Source organism: Coenobita brevimanus, chromosome 102 (assembly GCF_032717465.1).
Source record: "Coenobita brevimanus isolate Jiangsu-jjx chromosome 102, ASM3271746v2, whole genome shotgun sequence".
Taxonomy (NCBI): domain Eukaryota; kingdom Metazoa; phylum Arthropoda; class Malacostraca; order Decapoda; family Coenobitidae; genus Coenobita; species Coenobita brevimanus.
The window spans coordinates 4,790,906-4,811,346 of record NC_137055.1 but is presented as its reverse complement, the minus strand read 5'-3'; the positions used below and the strand labels follow the sequence as shown (position 1 = coordinate 4,811,346).

The 20,441-nt window shown below is 39.5% G+C and overlaps 1 protein-coding gene across 1 annotated transcript in view; it reads right to left on the bottom strand.

Moving 5' to 3' along the window:
- LOC145415347 (fat-like cadherin-related tumor suppressor homolog) overlaps positions 1 to 20,441 on the bottom strand; it is a 394,573-nt gene that overhangs the window by 47,410 nt on the left and 326,722 nt on the right. The window contains exons 33-37 of the mRNA XM_080284623.1: positions 17,150 to 17,330; positions 12,030 to 12,227; positions 11,180 to 11,368; positions 10,592 to 10,806; positions 8,951 to 9,088 (exon numbers count right to left, since the gene is read on the bottom strand). Of these exons, the coding sequence (XP_080140749.1) occupies positions 8,951 to 9,088; positions 10,592 to 10,806; positions 11,180 to 11,368; positions 12,030 to 12,227; positions 17,150 to 17,330 (921 nt within the window). The remainder of the gene's footprint in view (positions 1 to 8,950; positions 9,089 to 10,591; positions 10,807 to 11,179; positions 11,369 to 12,029; positions 12,228 to 17,149; positions 17,331 to 20,441) is intronic.

The window sequence follows — 20,441 nt, the reverse complement described above, 5'->3', positions numbered from 1 at the left end:
AACGTGCCTGGTGGTTTAGTGGGTTCAGTTGCTCCAACTCAATGGAGGCCATGAGAGTTTAAATCTGAGTGTAGGATGGGCTTATTGTTTACATAATCCACTTAGAATATAGATATTATAATGTAATACTAGACTCTAAAAATTATAGAAGTTAAGAATAACAATTTCTTGGTATTTTCTTCCACAGGGCACCACAAGATCATAAACGGGCATCGCGTGAAGGTCAGGACTGTTAAAACACAACCTGTGCTACTAAACTCATCAATGGATTTACATCAAATGACGGAACATCGATTAAAAACAAATGACACTGAACATAACATCAAATGAAAATAATGCTGATGACAATGGTGGTGGTACAACATACTGAAAAATTTACAGTAAAAGTCTTAGTATATGTATTTTACCTCACCTTTTGCACGAGAAAATTTTCGTAGAACAAGAACTGACGTCATTGATGAGGAACTATAGTCTTTCTGATAATGCCTTTGCTGATGGTGCTGTACTGGAGGGAGATTTTGTGGGTTTTGGTGTGCTGTGCTATGTATTGTGGTTTTGTTTAAGCCGCTAAAGTCTACCAAAGTGTATCACATCGCGTCTAGATATTGTTAGTGAGAGACAACTGATCATTCTCTCCAAAAGGCGCTCCCGCACCTAAAAACATGAAGGGAAGAGGAAGTTAGTTTATCTATGAACAGTGAGTAAGCTGTTAATTCAACTGAAGACAGGCCAAAGTCAACGGCCCGCAAAAGGTTAAACTTAATTGCCTGCGGAAAATATATTACTAAACGAGAAACACTGAAGCCTTCCAAACAGGCAAAGTAAAGTCATTCCACCTCATCCTCTTCAACTACTCGTCAACCCTCTCGCCAACCCATTACTGGAACACGAGACTCAGATGGTAGCTCTGTCTTGACCCCACACAACATTTGCGTACTTCTCTTTGACATTTTTTAAAATAACGGAACAGAGGAAGGAAAAACAAAGGAATAAAATAAAAACTAATCCATACACCAGATTATTGGTGTCCTCTGTTCATAAAATATCTGTAACAGTTAGACTTGAACAGCTGTAGGTTGACGTTTTGAGGGAAACAACTCTGGGGAAGCGAGTTCCAGTGAGATGCTGTTCGGGGTATGAAAGAAATCTCATAAGTAGAAGTTCTGCAGTATGGTAATGTGACAGTCCAGTCATGAGCGCTACCAGATGCCCGTGTAGCACGCGGCAAGGCAAGGAGAGGTGGCACCACGGACACAACTTCGTCTGAGCATTTGCTATAAAAATATCTGTAAAATAATGCAAGGGAGGCAACATTCCTTCTTACTTGTAGGGGAGGTAGTTTATTAGTAATAGCAGGGTTATTAATATTCTAACAGCTTTGTTCTGAATTTTGTCTAGTTGTTATAATGCAACCTCTCCACATCCATTCCACAATGGTCAGCAGTACTCAAGCTGACAGCACACATGACTCATAAAAATTATTGCTCGTCAGTGAAGAAGTTACGGACTCTGTACAATAACCCAAGTTTCTCTGAGGCAGTTTTAGCCAGTGATTTGACATGAGAGGTCCAGCTGACGGCATTACGTAAGACACTGAGAATTTGCAAATACTTTTGAAGACGGGAATATTTGTAGCACTGAAGGTAATATACGAATCTGGCAATACTTGTTTATTAGTAAATTGTATATATTTAGTTTCACTAGCATTAAATGAGACAAGGTTGTGGTGTCCCCATTCACTGATCGTAGATAAGTCTTGATTTATGAAGATGGCTGTATTGAGTTGAGAGTTAGATATATCTTTGTTAATGGCTGTCTTAGTATGAATGAACTATGAAGAGTTGAGTAATCTGCAAATGAATGGATAGGATTGTGGGTGACAGATAAGAGATCATTAATATGAACCAGGAACAGGGTTGGCGCCAGAACTAATCCCTGCGGCATGCCGGCGTTAATTGAGTGGCAATTGGAATATACATCATCTACATTTACTCTTATTTTCCTGTCACTGAGATATGAAGAAATCAAAGGAACAAAAGACTTTAGTCCATAGCAAAGGAGTTTGGAAAACAGGGATCGATGCCATACTGTCGAAAGCTTTAGAAATATCAAGGGCTACTGCATGAGTTTCTCCATGTAGGTCGATTGATTGATGGATAGAGTCTCTCTCTCTAACTGTCTGTATGTCTGTCTGTCTGTCTGACTCTCTCTCTCTCTCTCTGTTTGTCTGTCTGTCTATCTGTCTGTCTGTCTGTCTGTCTCTCTCATAAAAGGCAAACTGGATTTCTGAAAACAAATACTGAAGCATGAACGATATTCCTCATGTTGCGCTGCATTTATGTTCCCATTTTTCTTACCAAAACTTGTGATCAAAATATAATTTATCCAAAATATGATGTCAAGAAAGGATGTTCTCGACAACCCATCTCTATATTGCACGGTCACCCTCATCATCATCATCATCATCATCATCATCATCATCACCTACCAATCCACATAAACAGGAGCGTAGGGGCATGGGGCTAGGCTACTCATTCCTAACATTTAGGACAACGGTGACAAGCTTCACCTGTTCTTGAGTGGCAATATGCGAACAATAACCCCCCGTCGCATTCTGGTTACACCCGGCTGGAGCGCCTTAACCCACTAAAACATCAGGCAAAACTGCACAGTCGTCACTGTGCGTAAAAGAAGTGTTCAGGAAAAAGGAACATAGTGGCGGCATTTGTACTACCAGCACTAGCCATCCTCTAGGGGACGGTTACACGATCAGTTACTACGTTCGGGTTCTACCGGTACATTGGGTAAAAGCAAAAACAATACAACTTAACAGTGACCTTTGTTGTGAAGAACGTACTATTATTTAAGGACTGGTATTACCAATGACTTTCTTATGGCTTTTCTGGTGTAACTTTTGCTTATTGCTGTTGTTATTATTGTTCTTGTTGCTGTTGTTATTGTTCATCTAGTTGATGTTTTAGGTGATGCTGATGCTAATATTACTGACGTTTTCATTAATGCTCTTGATGTGTTGTTGTTGATGTTGATTTTCATTTTGATAGTGGTGGTACTGACTGTGATGTTCTTGATGCTGTTAATGATGTTCTTGATGTTGATGTTGGTGATTATGTTCTTGATGCTGATGTTGATTATATTCTTGTTGTTGATGTTATTGATGATGATGTGGTTGATGGTGTTGTTGACGTACTTGTTAACGTAGTTGTTGACGTGGTTACTGCTGATGTTCTTGATGCCGATGTTGTTGATAATGCCGATGCTGTTGATGTTGATGATGCTGTTGATGTTTTTGATGCTAGTGTTGTTGATGCTTCTGTTGATGTTAATACGAGTATTGCTGATATTCAAGTTGATGTCGATGTTGTTGATGATGTTGATAATGTGGCGTTGTTGATGTTCTTGATGCTGATAATGACGTCGTTGCCGATGTTAATGTAACTGTTGATGCTGTTGCTGCTATTGTTGATCCTGTTGCTGTTGTTGATGTTGTTGTTAATAATGTTGCTGAGGAATTGATGATGATGTTAATGTGGGTGTAGGTGTTGACTTTGTTGTTCATGTTGTTGATGTTGATGATTTTGATGATACTGTTGATGTCGCTGATGCCGATTATGTTCATGTTGTTGTTGATGATGCTGATGTTGGTGTTGATGATGTTGGTGATGTTGCTGATGCTGATTATGTTGATGTTGATGATTCCATTGTTTATGTAGCTGATACCAGTGTTGCTGATTCTGATGTTGTTGATATTGATGTTGCTGATGATTCTGTTGATAGTGTTGATATTGATGTTGCTGATGATGTTTTTGATGTTGGTATTGATGTTGCTGATGATGTTGTTGATATTGCTGTTGATGTAGTGGTTGGCTTGTTGTGCCTGTTGCTGTTGCTGCTGATTTGTTGATGTTGTTGATAATGTTGATGTGGATGTGGATGTTCTTGTTGCTATTGATGGTGCTGTTGATCTGTTGTTGTTGTTTTACTGTTGCTGTTTGTGTTGTTGATCTCGATGTTGATGTTACTGATGTTGATGTTCTTGATGATGATGTTGATATTGTTGAGGCTGAGGCTGATGTTGATAATATTGTTGATGTTGATGTTGACATTACTGTTGTTGATGATGATGATGTTATTGTTGTTGATAATGATGGTGATATTATGGTTGATGAGGTTGATGCTGATATTATCGTTGATGATGTTGATGTTGATATTTTTTGTTGATGATGTTGATGATATTACTGTTGTTTATGATGATGTTGATATAATTGTTTATGTTGATGTTGAAATAATTGTTGATGATGTTGATGTTGATATTATTGTTGATGATGTTGATGTTTTGATTATCGTAGATGTTGATATTGTTAATGATGTTAATGTTTACATTATTGTTGATGGTGATGTTAATATTATTGTGAATGATGTTGATTTCGATATTATTGATGGTGATGCTGATTTTGATATTATTTTTCATGGCGTTGATGTCGATATTATTGTTGATGATGTTGCTTATTTTATTGTTAATGTTGATGTTAATATTATTGTTGATAAGGATGTTTACATTATTGCTGATGGTGATGTTGATATTATTGTTGTTGATGTTGATGTTATTGTTGATGCTGATGTTTTTTATTATGCTTTTTTGGTTGATGATGTTGATGCAATTGTTGTTGTTGTTGTCATTGCTGTTGTTGATGTTGTTACTGATATTGCTTTTGTTGTTGATGATGATACTGCGGTTGCAGATATTACTGTTCATTATATTGATGCTGATGATGGTGTTGTTGATGTTATTGCTGTCGTTGTTGCTGATGATATTGTTGAGACTGTTGTTGCTCTTGTTGTTGTCGATATTGATACTAATGTTATTGATGTAGATTCTGCTGTTGTACTTGTTTTTGTTGATGATGATGATGATGATGTTGCTGTTGATGTTGTTGATATGCTTGTTGATTTTGATGATGATGATGATGATATTGCTGTTGATGTTGTTGTTGATACTGATACTAATGTTACTGATGCAGATTCTGCTGTTGTACTTGTTTTTGTTGATGATGATGATGCTGTTGATGTTGTTGATATGCTTGTTGATGTTGATGATGATGATAATGTTGATACTGTTGTTGATGTTGATGTTAATGTTTTTTCCTGCAGATGTTGATGTAGTTGTTGTTGTTGTTATTGTTGTTGCTATGGCCCCAGGTTCCTCTGAACGTGAATCCGGTAGCCAGGCTGAAGCTGCCCTTCTCCTGCAGTTCATCAGCCTCTTTCCTGAGGGTAAGGAAGGTGGGAGGGCAGGAACGTTTGTGTACATGGGCAGAGGAGCCGCCAGGTTATGTCAGTGTGACCATGTGGAGGCATCCTTCTCCAGCACTGATAAAAGCAAAAGTCGTAGTAGTAGTAGTAGTAGTAGTAGTGGTAGTAGTAGTAGTAGTAGCAGTAGTAGCAGAAACAACAAACAACAACAACAAAAATAATAATAATAATAATAATAATAATAGTACTAATAATGCGCAGAAAGTAACGTCGGTTTCTCTGACACCACAAACTGAAACTCAGAAATAAGGCTTCTAACATACTTCTTAGTGCATGGTCTTAATGTCGCGCGCCTGCTCACCATGTTAAGAAGAAACAGAGATGGGAAAGCACTGGGAGAAGTTAACCCTTTCCTGGAGTATTAGATCATTTAGAAAGTCAGGAATTTCCAAAAATGCATATCAATGTTTGTCCAATACTGGGTAAAAACCGCGGCTTTTCATTTCCTGTATATTGCAATGCAGTTACGTAAACAAGTCTGACATAATGATTACATACATAACTGAACTAGACAGTAAATGGAAGAGTTAAGCAATATCTTGGTGTGTACTGACACTTGAGACCATAAACGAAAAATTTTGGGTTTACATATTTACAAAGGACTTAAAACATCCGATTATTATTATTTTTTTTTTTTACAACATGATGAACAGGATTACTAAGGGCCGTATTAGTATTCATCTCGGAGATATCGTATTACATCTTCCTCAGCGAATTACTTTTACCTATTATATATTTTTGTCCTCTGCTGTGTTACTGAGGCAAAGTAGTAAATTGAAATAACATAAAAAAGAATATGGATCAGCAAACAACATAAACCGCAAAGATAAAAGTGCTACGAAGCCTCATGTGCCGCTTAAAATACTGTCCCACGAATGCAGGAAGACCCATAAAGAAAACCACCTCCTTGATGTAAACAGGATTAGAATAAGCATCATTAAATTTTCTTCTCCGACAACTTTTCACCCTCTTTAATTGTGGTTATGATAAGCGACCATATTTTCTTTTCAATGTACTGAATTTCCTGAACTTGTCTTCTTGGATCGTGCCTCTCATTTCATCCAACAATCGTAAATGGATGCCCCCATTCATAATAGTATTAATTACTTGCATATAAGTTTCCCCTGCCACTGACGGACTTAGTGTTAATGTTTTACCTGTATCTCTTAAGTATGGTGTCTTGTACTGTTCATTATTGTAGGTTCTGTCACTTTTTTTTGCTTTTTAATAATCAGTCATATGGAGAGACGTCCCATCATGAATGTGCTAACTTACATTTTTATTACCTTCAGTATTATGAAGTTCCAAATGAGATTCTTGCGAAAACCAAACAGTATTATTCAACATTTCATAGCAAACGAATTATGGTTGCAGACGCTGAGCAAATTAGCTCTTAATGATAGACTGGCACTATGCCTGATGAAATATACAGATACGTTTTATCACAAAATTGCAGTCTACTACTGGGACGGCATTACAGTATACATCATCACTGTAATCTCTCTCTGCACAGTCAGTAGGCCTAACATTCTAGCTCTTTCATTATGAGTGATTATCCCTAAGTTTAAGAATATCGTCTGATGGTGGTGGTGGTGGCGGTGGTTGTGGTAGTAGTAGTAGTAGTAGTAGTAGTAGTAGTAGTAGTAGTAGTAGTAGTAGTAGTAGCAGTAGTAGTAGTAGTAGTAGTAGCAGCAGCAGCAATAATAACAGTAGTAGTAGTAGTAGTAGCTTCGGCTGAAATGTGAATCTAGTGGGCTGCAGACTGAAGCAACCCTAGTTCCGCAGCCATGCTCCTTTACGGGGACTGGGAGGGAACTGATCGACGTTGCGAAACTGAGCTGAGTCGCCTAGTTATATCGGTGCCACCACGCGAAGGCACCTTCTCCAGTAGCAAAACTAACATATACGAGTGAAGTCGGCTACGTAGTGAAGGGGAAAATGATGATTGATTCTAACCTCAACTTCACGATGAGATGAATATGGTTGTTTGGCGGAAGGAAAATAGTAAAAATATAACTCGCATTCGTACTGAAAGGGTTAAAGTGTCCTGTGTCCGTCATACAGTACGATGTTGGTCATGGCGGGGGGGGGGGGAGTGAGACTAGCAACATTAAAGTCTTGACCTATGAGCTTCGCGAGTATAAGGTGGTAGGTGAAGGGCGGTATGCTAAGTACTTTTCAAACAACATCCTACACACAGCATCCCAGGCTAGTAATTGGTTAAAGCAAATTCTTATTGAACAGTATGTGCATCATAAGTTGTTATTTTATTTTATTACTAATCAAAATGCTGTCCTTACTCGCTATTTCTCATTACCACAGAGTTAAACATTGTCCGATAATTCCCCCAGTGGACAATCGTATTATCATATTTTACCACAAAGGTGCATCATGCACTTATTTATTAATCTCTTATTCATACATTGCTCTCTGCAAATTTTACTAATAATGACAACCTTTTCAAGCACGGAATTATGAGAGAAGCCTATTGATTCAAGTGTATTATATTAAGTGTACGTAGGACCAGCTATTTCCGCCACTGTTTTGAGCACACAGATATGCAAAAATATTTTATTCCCTGATATATTCTTCACGTATTAAAATAACAAGGCCGTTAATGTTCAGTACTGCATGCCACTGTACACAGAACAGATGTACTGTAGCAACGGAGAGAGAAAGAAACATATATGGAGCAAGAAATACAGTGTACTAAAACAAATACCACATTCATGAAAAGAAAGAGGCGGTACTAAGTTTCATCAACTATCTACCATTCACCATCTACCATCACGCCCTACAAGTATGGTGTCTTCTGTGCTCACTTTCTACCAATCACCATCTACCATCACGCCCTACAAGTACGGTGTCTTCTGTGCTCACTTTCTACCATTCACCATCAACCATCACGCCCTACAAGTATGGTATCTTCTGTGCTCACTTTCTACCATTCACCATCTACCATCATCCACTATCAATATCGTGTCTTCTGTGCTCACCGTGTACCACTCGCCATCTACCAATGCACTATAGTCTATTTGACTGACTTGTCCACCTGAGACGTACAGGGCAAGTAGGATGTGTTTGTTTCGCGGATGCTGATTGGCCGCCGATGATGTCACTTAAGTAAATGTAGCCATGTACTGTAGTGCAACATGCGGACGTGGGTGTACACCGTGGGTGGATAATTTACTTCAAACGTCACTCGTCGTTTTATAAAACTTTATAATCATCTTTAATTTTCTTAAAAAAAAACATTAAACTTTATTCAGCTAATTTTGACCTCTCTAGTTTCAAAAATTATTCCATCTTTAAACTGGCTGCTTATATTGCAGGCAATTTAAAAATGTAAATATATATGTGCTAAAATAAGAAGAACTGTAGATTTACATCATCGGCAGCCAATCAGCAGCCGCATATCAAACACACCCTTCTGCCCCCGTACATCTCAGCTGCACAGGTCAATCAGACAGGGTATTCCAGTACAGTACTGTGTCCTCTATGTTCGCTTTCTACCATTTACCATCTACCATCATGCACTATCCTTAATGTGCCTTCTACGTTCACCTGCCATTCACCATTTACCATCATGCACTATCTGTGTTGTGTTTTCTGTGCTCACCTTCTCTCTGTCCAGTTTCTTCATGAGGGTGACGATACCTGATTCTTCGTCGATGGTGAAGCAATGATCATCGTTGCCGGCCAGGATGCTGTACCGCACCACATTGTTCATACCGGAGTCATCGTCGGTTGCTGACACCTATGGATGGCAATCACAACAGGTGTTATCACCTTCACAACGATGACTGATTTTATATTTTATGCTTGCTACCCTCAACCGATTTTATTTTGCTAAGGATAAACTTTTCGAAAGGGAAAGGTTAGCTATAGATTTCATTTACCCCTGTGCAAGAGATCTGCGTGTTCAGTTAATTCGGCTGTTCGACGCAAAAGCCAAATAAAAATACGTCACTGGATCGAATGGGTTACTGACGAAAACAAGCCTTTCTGCCCTGGACCGCAATTTTTACCAATTTCTTGCTGCTCCCAGACTATTTTATTCAGCCAGAGAGAGACCTCTACTGTAGTAATGGAGGTGGTAATGAATGCTACCGTCTATAGCACCATTCAAGCTCCAGATATTTCTTACTAATCAGAATAAAATCGTCTGGGTGTAGAACGGAAGAAAAGAGTCCTCGTACTTGTCCTTGCAATTGTTGTGCCCTCAGGCTCATCTGAAAACGAATACGGTGGACTGCAGGCCGAAATTATCCTTCTCTTACAGTCTAACATCCTACTTTCCTACAATAGGGAGTTGAGAGATGTTTATATTACTTAGTGGCGGTGTCATAACATCAGTATCTGCGCACGAAGTGGTCCTTCTATAACACCTCCCCACAATGAAAGGGTAGAGTTTTGTACTATTTCTTAACGCAAAGCAAAATCGTAAAATGATATTGAAAGTATAATGAATTTTCCCCTTTGGCCTGAGGACATCATTTTCTAGTTAATTCTTGCTGCTTCCAGAAAATTTTACTCATCTTAGGAAAAAAAATGCGTTTTGAATGGGCTGATGAAGGCAACATCTATCCTGTCCATTTCGAAATGCATCTACGACGCAGAATAATATCCTCAAGAGATAATTAGAATAAAACATAAATGCATTATAGTTGTGCAGAGGTGATCAGAAGACGTGCGTTTCATTATCATCTTTCTACTCAGACAGTTATTCTCAGTGTGAGTGTTTTTTATAACAATAAAATGACATTGCCTAAATTACCTCTGTAACCGTAACAAATCTACCGTGAGATGAATAAATCGTCTGCCGACAGCATGAAGACGAATAGGTACGTCATTGTGTTTACGAGCGTAACACTCAGGCTGGCAGGACTCAGTCCTTTGATGCCAGTCGGTAAAGACGACTAAAGTTGCCCTAATCAAGGGAGTTAATGGTGGGGGATCATCACAAACGAGCTTCTATGACACACTCTTAACTGAATACTAAAGGAGGCCCAACCATGAGAGTGGTGATTTCGTTCATTCGATAACATATCATCAATATTATTATTGTTCCCGTCAAGTGATTTTATGAAGCTTGAGATAAACCAGGCTGTGAAGGGGTTGAGACTGTTTCTAACGTCGTCGATGTCAACGGTGTCTAGTGTTTAAAATTTCAACTGAAAGTAGGAAGAATTAAATGAAAAAAGTAAGACATCATCTTGAACAGGTCACTGAACAAAGTCGACGGCATTTGACCACCTACCTGCGCCACACTGGTGCCCTGCAAAGCATCCTCCCTGATGGTGGCGGTGAAGGTGAGCTGAGTGAAAACAGGCGAGTTGTCGTTGACGTCAGTGACGGTGAGGTTGACGAGGGCCGTGGCTGAGAGGGGCGGCGACCCCCCATCTGTAGCCACAACCGTTGCCACCACCTGACGCACACGCTCGTAGTCCAGTGATGCACCAATGATGATCACGCCTATAGTCACATTCCGTGTGGTGTGGGGTGCAGAGTACAATTAGTAATCATGTCATAATACAAACGGAACAGTCTAGTGGAACACAAGAGGTGTCATTATTTTTTGGCATAATATTTATGAGGGCGGAGTACAGCTCACGCTAGACTTTGAGTCATCAGCTACAGTACCTTAGATAACTATAGTCCTGTCGCCTCTTCTGTTTCTCCCTTCAGTCACCCTCATGAATTCGCAATAAGAACAATCCAAAGACTTTATTTGGTCAAAAACAGTGTATTAACTGCCATGAGTTTTGCATTCAACTCAGTACTATTCAAACACCATCGAAATAAAAATTGGGGTGCTGAGTATGTCTTTTCAGCTTAATTTACTTACCAGTGGTGGGGTGGATGCGTAGGTATTTCTCCCTGGTGGTGTGCTGGAGGGAGTAAGTGATCTCTGCATTAACGCCTGTGTCCTTGGAGACGGCCAATACATGAAGGACCTCCGTGCCTACACCAGTGTTCTCCACTACTGTTGTTTCGTGCAGCCTCCTCACAAACTCCGGTGGGTTGTCGTTAACGTCTGCGCGTCACAGCGAAACCATAGTCATACATACTACCTAATTTTGGTGCTTTAATAAGAATGAAAATATTTTGCACCAACAGTATACGACATTCCAGTGAGACAGGCCTACTTAACTCACAGCCGAGGAGATAACTGTATAAAAAATATATTAGGATATTTATGTTGTTGCTGGTAGCTAGAGTTGTAGCAGATACAGCTCAAGGATATCGTATCTGATTAACGTCTTCAAATGCAAATAAATCTGTTGAAATGAATTTCTTGCGATAGTACCAGTAGTAATTATGAAATAACTTAATACAGTATTTCAAACACCGAAAATGATTACAAGTATATGAATAGTATGCTAGAAAATCAATAAAGTGGAAAAACCCACTATAATTCATTTATCTACACTGTATTACTTCATTTTCATTTGTCAGCCATTTTCCGTTGATGAAACTGCATTACAATGAAGAACCTACTGACAAAAACCGGAAGTATATATATATATCTATATCTATCTATCTATCTATCTATCTATATCTATATCTATCTATCTATCTATATATATATATATATATATATATATATATACAGTACTTCAAGTAAGCAATAGTTCTGTTCTACATATATGTCATAATATCCGTGCTTCACCCGCAAATATGATGGAGGTACACACCTGAGACAGTGATGGTAAGCTGCGTGGTGGCTGAGAGTGGTGGACTGCCCTGGTCCATTGCCATCACTGTAACGGTGAAGGAATCTCGCCTTTCGCGGTCCAAACGGCGGGCAAGGCTCACCACTCCCTCAGCATCATCAATTGTAAAGTGATCGTCGGCAGAATCCACTAAGCTGAATCTCACTCTCCGGTTCTTGCCTGAGAGAAAAGTGAACCAGTCGAACTAACAAGATCAACAGTTCGTAGAAACTTACCTGCCAGCTGTGACAATGGAAGCGGTTACATGAAATCTTTTATGTGACGGCAATACGAAGCAGAAAACAAGGCCATGAATATAAAGGATACCGTCTTACGTTCTCGGAGAAGTAAGATACTGGGATGGCAGAACACACTGCTGGCAAGGAATTGTTGGCCAAATTTTGCTCCCTGTAAAGTTTCTTGTTCCCAGAAGTACTAGAGGCATAAACTATCAGCCTTATGACTGCTTACAGCATAGATTATTCACTGTCGTGAGGTCGTTGCAGGTTACTGAGCTAGATATGCTATGACGTGATGAAAATTGATCACTACCGTCATATCTTCTTCCATGGACAACTCATTGTATCACGGACTTGTGAATGCAAATTCACATTAGTTAGTACTTCCAGCTGGCAAGTAGATTAGCCTGAGTTTTAATCACTGCTGTCCGATGACTTATTCTTTAATATACTGTATTATTGTTATCTCCGGTCGATTTTCTAAACCTTACCTAAGCTTTCCATCGCCTCAGCTTGAATGCTGAATTGTCAAACAGATTAATACAAGAATCCAGTGTTCGTCACGAAGAGGTGTTATGTACAGGATGTACAGTACAGCTACGTGAAATTTGCCAGAAAACAGATGACTATGGATTAATGTACAGACACATACACAAGTATCTTCCTTTCTATGCCCGACGTAAAATGAAACCTCTTGAACTAATTTGTACCCTCTGCCGTGCTTGCTCCTGGCCAGTTAGTATGCATGAGTAGATACTGGTTTCGAAATTACAGGAAACATAACTATTAAGTCGAAACGCAGGAATTGTAATGCTACTCGTATGTAAATCATACTGGCAGTATTTACCTTTATACACACACGCACACTCTCTCTCTCTCTCTCTGTATATATATATATATATATATATATATATATATATATATATATATATATATATATATAAACGCGCGCGCACACACTCAACGAAACGAAACGCTAATTATATTAGTGCCTTGCCGCTGTTGACGATCACAGGACGCATATCACGGAGAAGGTATCAAGGAGGCACAAGACCACGCTGACGATGAACGGTGCCATGGAGGCGTTGTATAGGTGTGGTTTGCATAAACACAAAGGTTTCTGCATACATTAGGCCATGTTTGGAGTTTTATCTGCATGTGATATATCATTGATATGTAAGCAACAATAGCTGTGCGTAAGCATCATTTAATTCATAAATCATCCATAAATACTGTAAAATCAGGCATAATCTAAGCAAAGTGGGTAAGGCTACTATCAGCATGGATAAATAAATAAATAAATAAATAAATATAGACCGACTGACAAATATAGATGTAGATATAAACAGAGAGGGAGAGAGAGAGAGAGAGAGAGAGAGACTTTTGCATTGTAAACTGAATCCCTCACACCCCACCAAATTTTGCTTTGCAAGGTCTTTTCTAGTATGATATATATGGGATGGTCTACGTGGCTACATAGTATTGTCCAGACTGCTTATTCCGTCATACAGGATTCCAGAATATAGTTTACGCATCCAGTTCACTGTATAAATTCATCAAAAACTACCTACGGTAGGTGTTCGGGGCGTTATGAGCCGAGTGAATCAGAATCTTTGAATACAAACGTATTTTGACTCTACAAAGTTTTTATAAAATGGTCAGCTATCAGGACCGCACATACATATATGAAAGCGCTGCACGAGCTACAAAATTATTACAAATTCTATTATTATTATTTCCAAATTCTTAAAGACGAAACTAGCAACTGGAGTCCATGATTCGCCAGGCCTACCAACTCTTCACAGTCTAAAAATTGGGTACATCGAGTGGTTTACTTCCTCTGTTATTATGTTCATCATTTTAGAGGAAGATACTTGTGTTCGCGTCTCTGCTTTGTGTCATTTTGCTTCACACCGACTGGGTGTTGGAGTGGTTCCCTGTCAATAATATATGAGTTTCATCAATTTACCTATTCAGCCTGCAGACCTTTTCATTTTGCTCTAGCTAGCGTCAGAGTTTTATTCACCATAGCAGATCCATCCTTGTAGTGACTACCTCTCTCCAAAGATTAATATCATCGTCGGGATATGGCAAGGACGTACATTTTAAAGACACGTCATCATATTCAAGAATTTAACCCTTCCAGTAAGGGGGCATCATTTTTTTTGGGGGGGAGGTGGAGAAGTCGTTTCACAGAATCCCCAGGTTGATGATAAAATAGGTTTTGAGAAAGCTTTATGTTGCAGAATAGATCATCATGTTGATGGCGAAATTGTACAAAGGAACAGCTACGTGTGTGAAAGTGAATGGAAAGCTGAGTCTCGGTCAGTGTTGGTGTTTATCAAGAGTTCAGTGCTAAGTTCAGTGCTGTTTGGTTTGGACTTGAAGCATTGCCGAGAGAGGTAAGAAACAAATTACCATGGGAGCTGCTATGCTAATGATTCAGTTGCTGAGAACAGGAAAGATGACAGAGAGATGTTCGAGGGACGGACGGATGGTATGAAGGGAAAGGTATTTAAAGTTAATTTTGATAAAACAAGTTTATCATCCCAAAGTATGAGGGTGGTAATGTCGTGCAACATGTGTGTGGCCTTGTGTTGTTTGGAAAAAGGAGGTTGTGCTGACCTCTGTTCTGTGTATAATACAGATGGACCCACAACAGATACAGTGGTGTTAGACGTAGACTGCAAGATGTGACAAATTTTCAGTGTGCAATATATAGGGCTAATGGTATGTGGACAGAATACAATGTTGTCATTGAGAAGACAGCTAACTGGAATACCTGGAGTAGTTTTGTTATACCTGGGACATGCTGAGTGAGAGAATGAGAGGAGGATAAAAGAAATTTAAGAAACTGTTGTCTCGCCTGACCAACAGTGGGTACTCCTTTCTTGCCAGAGTTAGCCTGCTATACAACATATGTGCCAGAAATCCTATGCTGTACGGCAGGCACGACCTACAAGAGAAGAGGATAAGTGCAAATTAGAACGTACAGAAATGAGATTGCTGAGAGAGATGAGTAGGGTTCAGTGCGTGACAGAACTGAGAATAGTGTACTGCTAGAGAGGTTTGGTAAAAGTAATATCAGAGAAATGATGCAAGCCGCGGAAGGCTGAAATGGCAGGACATGTTGAGAAGAGGGTGGAGAATAACTTGCTGAGGAGGGTCACAGGGGTGACTGTCGAAGGAACAGTGGGCCGAGTTGGACTGGGGATGACATGCAGCGAAGTCCTGTGCGAAAAGCTCTGGACCCAGGTAATGATTATGAGAAATGGCTCAAAATTGTGACACTTGAAGGCTGAGGAGCTGCCATTACTTGGAAAGACCTAAACATGCTACCACAGTCAACGTCTCTAAAAGTAAACATAATCCTTTAAGTATTCATTAACCCTTGGTTAGTCTTCCTTAAATTTAAAGGTAAGTCACTTTTCTAGGGTCATTCTGGACCCCAAACGAAATATATTATTTAAAAATGTTTAAATGAATTTACCTTTTAATATGCTTACTGGTCTATGTAGTATAGCCATATTGGAAGGGATTCCATGAGCGACCCTCATATTTTGATATTATTATAGTAGTTTTTTGGGTGAATAAGAAAAATAATTAGAAAATCACTCATTTTCCTTTAGTTAAAAAAAATATTTTAAGATTTTTATGAAAATTAGTTTTGCTGATATAATACAAGCACACCAGTAATGTACATAATATCACTACTTCCTTTTAAAAATTATATGAAGGTGTAAAGCATGTAAAACAAACGCGGTGCCTTTAGGCTTCTCAGGTGAAAACAACAACGAAAAAGTGTCTTGCCTTTCCCGCTGCTGGTAAGCATATGAACAGTCGCTTGGTAACTGTTAGTCTGCTCCTGGGAGAGCCAACTGGTTGCCGCATGTTACCTGCAGTTGCCAACGTATTTAAAATTTGGGGAGTCAGAAAATCCCCCAGATGACCTCACGACCTCACCTGTACACATGAATGTATCCAGTTCGAAAAGTACTGCAAAAAAAAAAAAAAAAAAAAATCTGTCTGGAAATAGCTAAGATAAAAATTAGAAAACGCCACTCAAAATATCGCTTGGAGATATCAGGATTATAAATATGAAGACATCACCACACAGATCAGGCTGATGAAGGCTAACTGCCAGGATCGAGGTCTTGGAAGATAAATAAAATCGTCTGGAGATAAGAACATAATTATGACTGTTACCATACTGAAAGAGTTGATGAAGACTATATTATCTCCCCATTCCAGTTCATAAAGCTTTACAAAAAATAAATATCATCTGGAGACAGCAAGAGGAAAAATATAAGTAGGTCACTATGTTGTTGCTGTTGTAGCTTTAATCTCATCCAGATGTGAACCCGTCGCCTGCAGGATATCGGCCACTTTAGTCGGGCAGTGCCAAAGATCTACTGTTGAGGTTAAGTTGAAGGAGTCTGAGTCCTGTGAGGTGCATGAGGACAGTAGGTGTTGTGGTGTGAGGTGGCTGGTTTATAATAATTTTACCGTTTTCACCTTAGCTTGGCCCAGATTTTCGTCCTTTTACAGCTTATTTTACGTAGCTGAGTGGCAGATAATGATAATTCTGTGGCTTTTCGTTTATCACGTAGAACTTCCTCGTGACTCTCATCATATTCTAGTGTTAATCTATTGTTGCAAAGCATCATTTATGAAGAGATGACAAATTTAGCCCAAGATAAAGTAAAAAGAGTATAGAACTAGTCACTGTAACTCCTGGATCATCTGGATGTGAGACCCGTGCACTGTAGGCTTAGGTTGTCCCTCTCCTGCAGTCCACCATCCTCCTTTCAGGGATTAGAAGGGTTGCATTACTGAAAGGAATTATCAGTCGTGTGCACTTACCGAGGTCGGGGTCAGTCGCGGTGATCTTTGCGACGACGGTGTTGATGGCAGCGTCCTCCGGCAGGGTGGCAGCGGGGGCGGCCTCAAGAAAGTTGGGTGGGTTATCGTTGGTGTCCCGCACCACCACCTCCACCACCACCACGCACTGCCACGCTGCTACCTCCCAGTCCCTCACCACTACCTGTACCGCACACTATTATAACAACACCAAACCACACCATCTTCACACCACCACACCCTAACCCCTTCACTGTCACACGCACAACACACCAGCACATCATCTTGACACCCTCACTCCCTCATTCTTTACTCATCAATGCAAGGCTAAGGTAAGGTAAACAGGTTGTAGGTTCTAGAAGACGAAATGCAGGATGAGCCAAGCCTCATACTTGTAAGAGATTTGTGGATCAGGCATCAGAAGGAGCACTGTGCTAAGAGTTCTAGGAGGAAGCGTTTTTGCTTTCCTGGATGGATGATACAGGACGTGACTGAGAGGGTTGATGACTTAGCCAGCAACACTTGCTTACTGTGGTTGGGACGAAAGATGCGTCTTCAGCAGGTCAGAGGCGATACTCAGGAAGTAATGGGATTATTGGAAGTTCTAGGAAAGCCATTGAAAGTTAGTTAGTTGTGATTTGTTACCAAGATTTGATGCTGGTTCTGTGATCTTCAGGAGAATGATAGGAATCAATGGAATGCTAGAAGGGCCGTGTGGGAAGGAAGGTGTGATGTTTGTTGATATTTGGTACAATCTAACTCACGAAAAGATATTTATATAATAGATGTGGCCTTCACCTCACCAGGGTAGGAAAAGCAGTTCTAGATGACAATGTCAGGCAGGCTCTTGATAGTGATAGAGAGGTAGAAAGTGAGATTGTTAATGGCGAAGATATTTACAGTTCAATCCCCGAGGCTTATGATGGATGAGCACCGTATATGAGATAATATTACATCACCAGGCTTGTCAGGGAAACATAACTTCTTGTCAGGGAAACATAACTTCATCTCATTTACAATCAGGGGAATTTTTAGAGGGGAGAAGACGTCACATCAATAGTTCTTAGGAGTGTTGCAGTCTACTGAAAATTTAAATGATTACACAGAGTTAATATTAGTGTGCCTCCCACACCTACTAGATCCAGCCGTACTAGCCTGTGAATATATCTGCAAATGAATGTGAGAAGTTTAATTTCAAAACGAGACCAGTAGCTTTCTTATCCAACTGCCGAAAATACCAACATAATTATGATAACAGAATCATGGATAAGCCCTAAGACAAGCACCTAATTGAAAAAATCACGAGTGCATAAAACCAATGAGGGAGTTCTAATATATAAATAAAACCACATAAATCCAATACAGATCAGTAAATTGCATACTGGTTCCATATGATTCTTTGTACATCGAAATAAAGACCGCCCAAGTAAGAATGGGAAAACGACTAATTATTGCACGATGAAATAGAAGCTGTCATAGAAAACAAAGAAAGCATTATGTTAGGGTACTTCAATAATCCAAATATCAATTAGATAAATTCGTCTGCAGACAAAGAAAGGAATAAGTTGCTAGAACTGGCACACGATGCATTCCTAAGTCAAGCAGTGATTACACTCCCACGTGTCGATAATATACCCGACCCTGCCTTACCAACAGACAATAAACTAATAAATTTATGTGATGTTGATGAATATCATTAACCCTGATATTAGCCTAGTATAAACTGTAAGACCGGTATAAATAGCCTTTGAGTTCCTAACTTCAAAAAAAGACAAATCTGGTAGTATGAAAAACAATATTGCCAACTCCAATTGGAATAGGTTAGTACAAGTGAATAACATCAAGAAATGTGCAAAAATTTCATTAACCAACCGATGCCTCTCGAACGAAAAACTATGCCAAAAATTACCCGAAGAAAAAAAAATCAAAGGTGGGGACGCTCATCATCCACACACTTGATGTAGTGCTGCTCTCAGGTGTCTACCCTTTCCTCTCCTCCATCCCTCTTTCCTTCCATCTTCTTCTGTCTTTCCTTCATTTTTTCCTCATCCTTCTGCCAACGGGTGAAATTACACTCCCTCTTCTGTCTTTCTCTCCTGCATTCTTTCCTCTTCATTCTGCCTGTGGGTGACTCTACACTGAGTGACAAGCCAAATGGTTTCCTGTAAACCAGAAAACCATTTACTACGCTGGGTGGTAACCATATAACCAAATTATGGCGCCTAGTGGTTTAGTGGGTAATTAAGGCTCTCCAGTCGGAGTGAGGCGGTGAAGGTTTATATCCAAAGGGTGGTTGGGTTTTATTCCTCACGTAATGCCACTCAGGGATGAGTGAGGCTAGTCACACTCATCTTAAAAGTCAGGACCAACTTGCCTAGCCCCGGGCTCCTACGCTTCTCGTGGGGCAACGTAGGATTGGATAATGGGTGGATGGATGAAAAAAAAAAATCGACTTAATAAATCTGCGTGATTCCAAGAAAGTATATAAAAATATAAAAGTGGAGAATATCACGATGACACTACGATATATTTTTAATTACAGAAGTATTGTACGAAAATTATCTGGAAAATAAGGGATTACTATGAGGCAAAAATTTCTCGTGAAGCGGAATCAAATTCTAAGAGATTTCTTCATTATGTAATGAATAAGAAAAATGTAGAACATAGTTTACTGTACGTATATGCTCTTTGTTAAACTCGGAAGGTGAACTTATTCATGCTAACCAAAGTATAACAATAATACCGAACGGCTCCTTTCACAGTGATTGCACAAGAGAAAACTGCGTACACATTCCCATTCCAAAATCGGTTTTCTCAGGCGTTGATTATGATTTATGATCAACCAACGAAAGGTTTGAATTTAACTATGTTCTGAAAATCAGCCTAAATAAATCAACTGGACTGGACTACTGATTTCCTCGTGAAGGTCTGTTCCATGAATGTGGCAGGCAGTTAACCATTTCTGTAACTTATGTCAGTATAGCATTACGGTAACTGAACGAGGAGTACTGTACCTAATCAGTGAAAGCTAGCTAATATCCTACTTTTAAAACAGGAGATAAAAAGTGCGCCACAACTTACCTCCTAATTAACCCTAACATAAGTAGAAGACAAAACTTTGGGGGAAAAACTGTTAGAGAATTAAATTACCGGGCATAATCTGATAACAGGTAATCAGCACGGGTTTCGTAATAACAGATCCTGCCTTACAAATCTGCTTAACTTTCTTACAAATATATATGAAAGCTGGATGCAATAATAAGCCGGATGTCAATAACCTTGATTTCTAGAACGC